Source organism: Triturus cristatus, chromosome 5_1, assembly GCF_964204655.1.
Source record: "Triturus cristatus chromosome 5_1, aTriCri1.1, whole genome shotgun sequence".
In the NCBI taxonomy this organism is placed as follows: Eukaryota; Metazoa; Chordata; class Amphibia; order Caudata; family Salamandridae; genus Triturus; species Triturus cristatus.
Window position 1 is genome coordinate 462,490,265 of NC_140587.1, and position 12,042 is coordinate 462,502,306.

Here is a 12,042-nt window from a genome sequence, read left to right on the forward strand (position 1 = left end):
CCAACACTTTCCCTACTGTTCCACTCACTGGAGTGGAAATAGTAATTTTTATTTTCCCGCTATCCAACACTTTCCCTACTGTTCCACTCGTAGGAGTGGGAATAGTAATTTTTACCCACCCGCTATCCAACATTTTCCCTACTGTTCCACTCATTGGAGTGGGAATAGTAATTTGTACCCACCCGCTATCCAACATATTCCATACTTTTGCACTTTTTGCAGTGTGAATACTATTTTTATTCACTATGCTATGCAACATTTTTATTATTGTTCTATTTAATGTAGTGTAAAATATTAATTTGCATAAAAAATATTATTTAAATTATTGTATATGATTTGTTTTAAAATGTATATATGTTTATATATGTTATATTTTTACTAAAGTTTTAAATATTTTATACGAATATTATTTTTTAACATTGTTAAGTTAATATATATATTTTTTTTACATGACATTTATTATTTTTGACATTTTAAGCTTTTTTACATTATTTTAACTATGTTTTACTTCATTGTGTTTATTATTGAATTACTTTTATATTAGTTTTAATACATTTTTTAAAAAATCGATATTTTAGTTACCTATATTTTGAACAACGATATTTTGTACTCGATATTTTAGTACTTACCTGTTTGTAGATAGGGACTCAATATTATGTCCCTCGATATTTTTGCTTCGATATTGTGGACACTCGACATTGTGTCCCTCGATATTTAGTCACTGATCCGTCAAGCACAGCCTATCACCTGATTTTTTAAAAATGTTCTTTCACTTTTTTCTTTTTAGTGCGATTTATTATTTGGTAGAAATATAATGGCGCATGCTGGGAAAAGCTCATATATAAATTACTGTATGACCAACAAATATTGTTTTTAGCAGTCACGGCACTCGTGAAGAATCATGATCATTTAGAGGAACCGTAGCTGAGCCTCTCTCAAAACCTTTAAGGTCTGTAGGGTATTGCAAATTGTGTACCACACATCTTGAGACTCTTGAAAAAATAAGGATTTGATCCCTCCCCGCAGAATTGTGCCTTTCCAGCAGAAATGTGTGACGCACAAAGCGGCTGCATCATCCCCCGGCACCAGAACTTGCATTTATTTAAAAATTACCATATTTAATCAAACTATCATAAAGCAGGCATGAGACTTACACTTCCTTTGGCAGAATATAGATTTTATTCCAAAAGTTACAAAAAAAATAAAACAACATACACTCTGGCAGCAATACCTTGTATGGCTTACTCGTGACTAGGTTACTAGTTTTCAAGACACAAGATTCCTTCTTCAGGCAGTTCAATTATTTGAAGAGTACAAATGAGCCATGTGGGACAAAGGCAGGGCATGACAATGACATCATAAAGGCTATTTTCCTTCCTCAAAATGAGCTGTCCACAGGCTCATGTGCGCCAACATCACACAACACTGTCATCGCTGGCTTTTTGGGTGCAACACTGAAAAGGGAAAAAGAGAGAAAACTTAAGAATGTAGTACACTATTTATCACACAACGTTTGTACGTTTTCATTTTTATGAAACTATTTTGCTCATTACATTGTATAAAATCCCCTCGTACTTTTCATAAGGTTTGTGCGCTGTTAACCTGGACTGCAAAATATGTCTTGCATAGTGTTTTTAAGTTAATGAATATGGGCAACAAGCATTATCCAATCAGGTAATACAGGGCAGTTCCTAGTGCCACATGCCGGTATCCCGATCTCACCATTTGACTGGTTGGCCACACCCACGCAGGATGCCAAGTATGGAGGCCTGTCTAGCAAAATGTACAGTCTAAAGTTATATCTTTGACGCCCTAGCAAAACATATGCAAAATATATAAAACAAAACACCGCTGAGCACGGGACATCATCAGCTTCCAGGCAGCTATCTACCAAGGCTCACAAAAGATGACACCATTAAAAGGCCCCTACGTGAGCGTGAGCTGAAGTGAAATGGCATCAAGATGGGTGCACACACAGCGTCAGTGAACATCGCTGCCCATTGAGTTGAGCGTGTCATGGTGTCGTGCTGCTTTTGTAATTAATGAGAAGGACACACTGTTCTCCACAAAACTATCTATGACCAAAGGCAATTGGCCCAGTATAAGTTATATATCTGATAAAGTAGACGTTAATGTTAAATCCGAGGGAGATCTGTTGTATTGCCTGTTCTCACAAAGGTACAGGACAGAGAAAGATGTAGGATAAGCGAGGAACTCCTAACAGCAGTCCCAAGGGACTCCGTCCACAGCCTATAGATGACATTTTGTCCTCCTATCTTACCTCCTAATATGGAACTTGGCATGTGCTTTATATGGGCACCTGTGGCAACATTTATTTCATAACCTCACTTGTGTGAACTCATTGTTGAAGGTGTGTGGTTGGCTGTGTTTATTGTCTGTAGCACATGCGCCCTGAAGAATGCTGTCTGGATATGTAAGCATGATAGTTCTTCCGCTGTACAAGTAGTCTTTAGTACGACATGAATCAATTTCATGAGGTAAAATCATTTTAAAAAAAAAAGTGGACGAAAGAAAGAAAGAAAGAAAGAAAGAAAGAAAGAAAGAAAGAAAGAAAGAAAGAAAGAAAGAAAGAAAGAAATAAAGAAAGAAAGAAAGAAATAAAGAGGTAATATTGTGTATTGCCAAAAACAGATTTGAGACAGCTGTTAGCAAAAAAAAAACATATCTGTCTATGACTCTGCTTTCTAGACTGGCTTTAGGTGGGGTGTTCCTGTGATTATTTGTTGGTGTTCGGGAGGGACCATTGGTAATTCAGTTTAGTTCACCGCTTATGTTCCTGTTTGTTTTGTTGCCTCCTTGGAGATGTCACTTAGGGGCCGATTCTGATCCGGGTCGGAAGGGCACCGAACGCGATCTGGCCAGAAAAACTACGAGCCGTACGTGTGTGTTTTCCGCCCGACTCGTACAGCTGTACGAGCGAGCAAGTACGATGCGAGCTACATGAAATTCACCGACCGAGTCATTTCCGTGTCCGAACCGCTCGGTACGTCTCGTCGTAAGATAACCGCGGCGTGGAATGGATGCGATTTACAACCGAACCAGTACGATGCACGCGTCGGACAGCCTGTGCAAGCCGGAGTGTCCGGCTCACAAAAAGTCCGGCTGGTTGTCTTTGGGGGTCCGCGTCGGACCCCCTGTCACCCGCAGCCCTACGACTCAGACACAGGGGGAGAGCCAAGGGTCCTCCCCAACACAGGCATGTACGGTGCAGATGGCACCAACGCGTACCCACTGTAGGGGGCACCCTTGCGCGAGACAGACCCATTCAGTCAAAAGAAGCCCATGTACGCGTCGTACGGCCAGCTCCTATTGACTTCTATGTGAGTCCGACCGAACCGAGTCCGGCAGCATACGACCGCATCGTGCTCGATCGGTCGGAATGCAGGACTCCGGCTCGGTCGGAAAACACACCGGATCCGGCTTGGTCGGAGTGCTTTCCGATCCGGATTGGAATCGGCACCTTAGTAGAAAGAATAAACCAGATGCCGGATTCGATATGTTCTCTTTTAAGGATCTGTCACTTGGTGTAGCTTCTGATTTTGTTATGCTTTGGACATTTTACTGAAAAGTGATGTAGTCTTCAAATTCGCCACACGAATTACAGAGGTCTATGTCTATCTTTTTTGCAGGAAGGGCTTACGGGCAGAATTCTACTACTGAAGCGTGAGAAGAGTCTCCTCTCCCTGTGGATGGTAAGCTTGGTCAAACAAGGTTTGTCTTAGTAGCAAACCTTGAACAGTCTTTGGAGGCCAGCTGTGGGAAAGTTCTCTAGCATTTTGCATCTTTCATTCAGTCTCTGGGTGGTAAATGTTTTCTTACGGTAGTTTGATTATTTGGATTGAAGTAAGCTTAACGGCGAGGTTGCCAGGTGTCCGGGCATTTCCAAGAAGGCTTATCTCTTTTTCCTAGCTGGCAGCGATTGCAGATTTGTGTCTGTGGTTGAAGTGTTCTCCTGAGGTTTTGTCAATCAGGTTCACTTCATAGGAATTCAGTCCTGTATGTCAATGTTTTGTGGAAGCCATTTGGCATATACTTTGAATGGAAGTGTCCCTCATGTCTACTTTTAGTGTGACGGTGGGGAATCCTGTGGGTAACATCAATAGGTTTTTCCAGAACATTTTCCCTGACGCAATTCTTTTCTGGCTCCAGGAGGCAAACTGGCTCCTAGCTTTTGGTCTGACTACTCTGTCTACGTTTGTTGAGAATCAGTGTACTTGCACCCTTGCCACTTTGAGGATTGTCTCTGGCTTCTCGATTACCCTCTCAATGGTTTTGCCATTGGAGGTTGTTAGTTAGTCGCAGGTACATAAATATGTTTACTTCTTTCAATTTTATGCTGTTGATGTGGATATCTTGCTTGCATTCTTGTGTTTCCTGAAGATCCTAATCCTGTTCTTATTGGGTGTTTATATGCAGACCATTCTGCTGAAAGTACTCCGCTATTGTTCTAAATTGGGCTTGGAGGCCTTTTGGTGCAATCAGAATGGAGTCATCTGCATATACCAGGGCGTGTACAAGGAAGTTTTCGATTGCCGGAATGTCCTGTGAAGCTTTCAAAATTTCCCTGTATAGGCTGTTTGTGTAAACAGCCTTGCTTTGGTTGGTTTGGTTGCAGTGACAAGACTGATTCTTGATATTCCAAAATACCAATCAGTCTCAGCACGGTTAACCGTGCTCCATTGGTTACCTGTGAAGAAGCGCATTACAATTAATGCCATATGTATTGTGCACAGGGATCTTCAGAACTCAGGGCCTGGAATTATTAAAATAATGTTCCTATGGTACGTTCCTTCCAGACAACTCCGCTCTGCAAATCACAACCGGGTACTTATCCCCAAGTTCTGGTAGGCAAAATGGTGAGGCAGACCCTTTTTGGTAGTCGCGGCCAAGCTTTGAAACTTCCTCCCGCATTACATCACCTGCCAAAAGGCTCATGCCCCTTTCAGGAAGGCCTTGAAAACCTGGCTCTTCACCCTTTTGTGATGGAGCAACAACTCCATGAGCATTGAGCCGGTTATCCTTGCTGATTTTACTTCTCATCAGAACTAAAGGATCTTTAGTGCCTTGGCGCCTTTGGGCATTTGTGCACTCCATCAAATCTGTTTCATTTCATTTCATTACTCCGTCTACCATTGCAAATTTCACGCTTACTAGGCCTTTCTGATTTAGTCTAACTTGCATAGTAGTGTCTGACTCTCTGTTAATTTTGGCACCTTTATTACATATGGGCATGGAATATAGAATGTTACATCGCATGCTATTACAACGCTTACTTTTACAACGCGGTCGTTACAACGACCATGTTGTTAGTATGCAATACCCTTACATCGCAAGTCATTACAACGACTTGCTGTAGAGGGCTCACTGGACTTAGTAATAGTATTACTTACTATTCCTACTACAGTTTGCACAACAGCAGGGAAGGTGCCTTAGTGCCCCCTACAGCAAGTCGTTCTAATGACTTGCGATGTAAAGGTATTGCATACTAACAATGCGGATGTTGTCACAACCACGTTGTAGTGGTACTTCTTTGTAAAAACAGTGATGTAAACGCCGTTTCCTGTGGGGCGGTAGCTGCCACAGAAATAGCTATTAGCTGTAAAAACCATTATTAGAATTTTTTCCACCATTTCTGACATTGTTTGAAGATGTTTGCTAGAATCACATTTGGGCCTGAACTTTTTTCTAACCAACGTTTTTATTGCTGTCCATATCGTGTCCTAGCTCAAAATTGTTTCCATGATGTCTCAACTGCTGTTTAGGTCTGGTTCTGTCTCACTGGTTTCTGGTGAAATCTCAATGATATTTCGGGATAATGTTTGGAAGGTTGATCTGTTGATACAATTATGGAGGAGACGTGGATCACAGAGGCGTTTTCTGAGATATTTGCTTCTATGGTGCTCCTTTCTGCCCCAAAGGTTCTTAGTTTCTGTATTTCTCCAGGGTCTGCTGTGGAGTGCATCAAGGTTTTCAGACCTTCTTTGCAGGATTTACAATATTCATCAAACCACCTATACTTTTCTGGATGGTTCTGAACTTGTTTATTTTTGTTTTGCTTGGTAGCATAGATGTCTGAAGGTTTTGGTAGTTGTAGAGCCAGCTTAGAAGGGGGTTCGGGTTTCCTGTGATGGCTTCATAGAGTTTTTCAACTTCATTGTCAAATTAGCAATTCATTTACTTTTGTTTCAAGTGTATGGCTACATCTCACTCTGACCTTGCTATCCAGTTCCTGGATCTGTCTAGCTCTTGTATGATTCTTGGCTCACTTAATATATTTCTTGACATATCCATCAGGATGGCATTCTGGGCACTTTAGTTTTTAGTGTATCGTGAGGATTTTGAAGATGCAGACTATTACAGACTGGGCTCACAGGCGCTGGAAGGTGGAGTATTTGCAAAGTCAGTTTCAAGTGGGTTGAGGGCTGAGATCCGTCCCTTGATTGAGCAAATAAATTGCAAAGTAGCACCTTGTGTGTCCGTGTATGAGATGGTATGCTGGATGGTGGCAATGTCCAGTGCTAGTTTTAGTTTACTGGTTTTGTAGTTTGGATTTTATCCACTCTCCTATTCTACAGTTAAAATCTCTGCATATGACCGAGAGTGGTTTATTATATGCAGGTATGTTTATTGCTAATTTGGTGGATTCAAACAGGTTGATGAAGCCCTCTAGCTTTTTTGATGCATCTAGCAATTTATTATCCTCAGCTGGGAATTTTCTAGGAGAGTGGTGCCACACATCAAGATATTTTGTTAAGAGAGAACACTCCACATGTTTTCAGAAACTCTCTTTACTGCATCCACCACAGGTACACAGCCACGTCTGAGTCAGCCACAATCCAACTGCTCAATGGGTGCCTAGCACACCCACAGTTCCATATGATGCCCCCAGAACATTAAAGATTCCCCCAGATTTAATGGGACAGGAGTAATTTACAACACATCTTCCCCCTCAAACATGCAGTGACAGACAACTGTAAATAAGGGAAAAGGAACATGATCCAAACTCATAGGGCACAGGGAAATGACTAAATATATCCAAATGAGTAACGGCTCAAGGGGAAATGCATTAAGGGAAAAAGCAACCAACATGAACTGAAAGCTACATAAGATCAAAAGGCAGAATACATTGCATTTCCAACTCATACAGTGTTGTCCCAAGGCTTACAAGTAACTTCCTGAAACAAAAGGCACTATTCCACAAACTAATCTGAGAAATAAATAGGTGGCTTCCTAAGGCTAAGAGTGCCACGCTACCAGTCTGTGCTACCTTGCAAAGAACTCTCATCCTCATCACCAGACTCATGACTATCACCAGGTTCATGACTTCCTTCTTCATTGGTTCTGTGCAATGTACTGTTATGATTGGTTTCGATAACATACTCCACACTTCTCCCCCTCTCAATACCACCACATTCTTTTTGACTTCTATAATATGTTTGGGACCCATGAACTTTGTCTCACCTTTAGGGGACCAAACAGGTCTCTTCATGTGCACTTCTCACCTACCACCCACATATTTTGCTTGACACCATGCTTCTTATCAAAATGTTTCTTGTACTTTTCGTGATATTCCTTGAGCCTATGTGAATATGGACTCATCATACCCTTGGTACCACTTAACCAAACTTGAGTTTAATTTAGATCCTGCCATTCTCCCTTTGAGTCTCTGAAAGGGAGAAATCCCTGTTACACTGTTAGATGTGTTGCGATGTTCCTATAATTTTTCACGTAGGATACTCTTTAAGGGCAACCCACACCCAAGAGTTGTCTGCGTACATGCCCTCACAAGATGGTTCATGCCTTCTACCAGACCATTAGCTTGAGGTGCATAAAGCACAGTGTGATGTTGTTTAATTGACAAATTCTCCCAAAACTCGTTCATTTCTTGTGAAATGAACTGGACCCCATTGTTCATTACAATGGTTTAGGCATCCCTTCAGAAGCAAATACACCCCTTAAAAATTCCAGTACCTTCCTTGTCACAATATAGCTAACGCAACATGCTGACACCCATTTGGAAGTATAATCTACGAGTACAAATCTTTTATTCATTGATAACACCATAAAATGACCCACAATATCGGATGCCAGCTTGCACCATGGTCCTTCAGGGATCTCTACAGCAGATAAGAAAGTTGCTCTTACTGATCTGGATTTGTCACTAGCAGCATACAGTATAAAATCCCTAAGCACCTTCTCAACTTGCTTGTCCACACCTGGCCACCAGTTCATCTCCCTTACCCTGGCTTTGGGTATGTTTTGGCCCAGATGACCTTCATGGGCCAGGGTAAAGATTTTGCCATGCAAATACTTCAGGGAAACCAGCCTCTCACCATTGAAATATTCAACTCCTCCCGTACATTCCAAAATGCTTCTACGTCCTGAGGCAAACTGCATAAGATTGGCCATCTTCCCACCACAAAATCCAAAACCAAAGCCAAAACCTGTTTCCTTGTTGCATCACTGAATACGCCAGATTCCCATTCAGGTTTGTTGAGAGCTGGTTCATTAACCAATAAAACTGGTGGTTTCACTGTGGAGACTAACTCCTTGTCTAATGGCATCCTGGACAGATAATTAAACCAAAGGGGGGACTTTGGGCTTTGCTAAGCTCCAGCATACATGCCCAGTCAACGTCAAAACCAAAAAAGGTATACAGTTCCAATGGAGAGAGAACAAGGGAGAGAGATCCGAAAAAGTGACAGGTTGTCCTTTAGAAAAAGAGGGAAAGGGGAATCCCTCCCATCGGAATTAAGGCCCTCACACACCCAGCCAGCTGGGTGTCATGCTTCATCATAGGGCATGCTCCTCGTCAGGTCGGCGCTGCAATACCTGATGGTCACCCTATGAGGAGCTCTTTGGCGGAGATCTTTTATTCCTTGCCCTGTTGTGCCGTGGGTGTGAGGGGCCTAAAAGTGTAGATGTGCTAAAGTGAGGGTCGATAGACCGTGTGGGAATAAAACAGGGAATGGAAGTCCACACTGAGCAATTTTAATGGACCTGGCTTCCAACCTGGTAACAAATAGAGTGGCGACTACCTGGTGTAATGTTTCAGGATGCAGCTTCGTGTGGTCAACATGTTTCTTGTCTGGGTGTCAGAGCGATTTAGCGGCAATTCTTCAGGACCTAATGTAAGATTTTCTATCTACAATAAATTGGTGTTCTGGTTCTGCTGCCCTTGATATACCACATAAGGCACCTAAAGGTGAAGTACCTGTAGATGTGATGGCCAACCTATTGAGATACAGACAACATTGTAATACAGTGGAAATAGTCTGTATAAACTTATCCAACACCACTCTCCCTAGTGCATAACACCATGTAAATGCACGCAATTGTGATGTGCTCCACATGGTGAATTCTAGTGAGTATAGGCTATCAATCAATCAATCCATTTGTAGAGCGCACTACTCACCTGGGAGGGTCTCAAGGCGCTACTGCTCAAACAGCCAGTTCTTGAGAAGTCTCCTGAAGGTCAGCAGGTCCTGGGTCTGTCGCAGGTGGATGGCGAGGGTGGTGGTGAGGTGGGAGAATGATCTGCCGCCGGCGGTCGCTCGTCGGATGCAGGGAACGGTGGTGAGGGCAAGGTCAGCAGAGCGAAGCTGGCGGTTTGGGGTGTAGAAGGTGAGTTGTTCATTGAGGTACGCTGGTCTGGTGTTGTGGAGTGCTTTGTGAGCGTGGGTGAGAAGCTTGAAGGTGATCCTCCTGTTGACGGGGAGTCAGTGCAGGTCTCTCAGGTGGGCTGTGATGTGGCTGTGGATGTTGAAGATGAGGCGTGCGGAGGTGTTCTGTATGTGTTGTAGTAGTTTCTGGAATTTGGCCTTAGTTCCTGCATAGAGGGCGGTGCCGTAGTCCAGTCTGCTGCTGACGAGGGCCTGGGTGACCATCCTTCTGGTTACGGTGGGGATCCTTCTGTAGATCTTGCAGAGCATGCGGAGGGTGTGGAAGCAGGAGGAGGACACAGCGTTGACTTGCTGGGTCATTGACAGTGATGAGTCCAGGATGACCTCTAGGTTGCGTGCGTGGTCAGTGGGCGTCAGTGCAGCTCCCAGCGCGGCCAGCCACCATGAGTCCTCCCAGGCGGAGGGGTTGAATCCGATGATGAGGACCTCCGTCTTGTCAGAGTTCATTTTCAGGCAGCCGTTCTTCATCCATTCGGTGATGGCCTCCATTCCCTCGTGGAGGTTGGTTTTGGCAGTGGTGAGGGAGGATCAGCTGGGTGTTGTCGGTGTATGAGATGATGTTGAGGTCATGCGATCGGACGATGTTGGCGAGAGGTGCCATGTAGACGTTGAAGAGTGTCGGGCTGAGGGACGATCCTTGGGGTACGCCGCAGGTGATCTTGGTGTTTTTCGATTGGAATATGATGACGTGTGCATGACAAAAGACTTGTTAGAAGCAATGATAACACAGCCAGGATAGAGTATCCTGTATAAAAATGGTAGCTAGCGTGTAATGTGAACAATAGACTCATCTAAAAACTAATAAAGACTGGCCCCATCAACCCACGGCAGGTTCAAGACATGTGGAGTTACCAATGTCCTAGAAGAGGTAAAGGGGGGACCTAAAAGGTGCAGATATTGTCAATAGTTCACAAACAAGGGTAGGAAAAAATCAAACAGAATGATCTCATGGGACTACTGAGCAAGCTCTCACAAGTAGTGAGTGGGTAGTAAAAAGCGCATATAGTCAGGGAAATGCTGTGCGTGGTATGTGTCCCCTTCCCCCACACGCCCAAGCAGAGACACGTATCTCACCCCCGCTTCCCAGCTGCGTCATGTCCCAACAAGGAGTGAGAGCATAGGCACTGGAGATGTCGGGGGAGGACTGCGCGTCCCTGCCATGAGCTGGGTCAAGTAGAGCAGCGTCCCTAGCGGAGCAGCGCGTGTCTGCTACTATGGATATTAACCTCACAAGCTCACCTTATCATGTAGGGTCGGCAGGTCAGCCCTCATTGATTCCTCAAGAGTAAGAAGAATCGATACTCATGTGTATGGACCATGTGGATGGTGGGAGACCTACCCCAACGCTGCCAGAGTCGGGAGGTACTACTCGCCACAGTTCGGTCAGCAAAATAATCCCAGTGCCTAACAGTCAGCCGGGGTGGCCAATCATCAGCAGCCAATCACTAGAGTGGGAACCTCCCTGGGGGAGGTGAACAACGGCCGCCATGATGAAGGTATGAATAGTAGGAGGTAATCCTACGGCGGACATTTTGGAGTGTGCAATATGGACCACACATGATACAGGCAGCGTCTGGGGTGTGCAATTTGGACCACAATTGATACAGGTAGCGCCGGGGTGTGTCAGACGGCCGAGCGAGTATCAGGAGTGGGAAACTAAATGGTGACACCAGTCATAATACAGAAGCCGGGGGTAGATGATGGAGCCAGTGGGTCCAAAGGTGGTTGGTCTGCCCCACCTCCTTCGAGTGACCTCAAGGGTTGTGGTGCAAGGCGGTTGTGATCGACCGCCTCTGGTAGCCCCCTTGTAGACAGAAAGGAGTGGAGACAGTGAAGGGATCAGAATAAAAGGTACTAAGATCTATTCAAAGTGCTCCATTTGATGTCTTTGTTGAGTCCCTGATTATCAGTGACTAGGTGGTGTACCCACCTCTGTTTAATCCTGAACAGTGCGCCTGGGGTTATCATTGGGTGTGCCTCCAGAATGACCCAGGGCAGAGTGTCAGGTGAATGTTTGGCTGTCTCAAAGTGTGTGCACATTTTTGTGTTGACTCGGTGACAGCTGATGTTGCTCCTATGCTCAGTGATGCATGTTCTGCTCATCCTGGTGGTCATGCCAATGTTCCGAAGGTCACAGGGGCAAGTGATCATGTTAATGCAATTTGTGGTATTGCAATTGGTGTGTCTCCTCAATTTCCAGGTGACTGTATTAGAGAAGATTACTTCCTTGGTTGGTGCAGTTAGGGGACAGTCAGTAAACGAGCCACATGGGCAGTGGCCCATCACAGGAGGGAGATCCCATAGTGGTCTCTGTTGGGTGATTTTCTTAACTTTTGGT

At 44.2% G+C, this 12,042-nt stretch overlaps 1 protein-coding gene across 9 annotated transcripts in view; it reads right to left on the reverse strand.

The window, feature by feature from the left end:
• Positions 1 to 1,156: 1,156 nt before the first annotated feature.
• SLC26A7 (solute carrier family 26 member 7) overlaps positions 1,157 to 12,042 on the reverse strand; it is a 566,650-nt gene continuing 555,764 nt past the window's right edge. For all 9 annotated transcript variants that reach the window (XR_014961520.1, XR_014961519.1, XR_014961518.1 and 6 more), the window contains one exon: positions 1,157 to 1,454. Coding sequence is in view for 6 of the 9 variants with exons in the window: in XM_085605292.1 (XP_085461418.1) it covers positions 1,416 to 1,454 (39 nt within the window). In the remaining 3 variants the exon portion in view is untranslated. The remainder of the gene's footprint in view (positions 1,455 to 12,042) is intronic.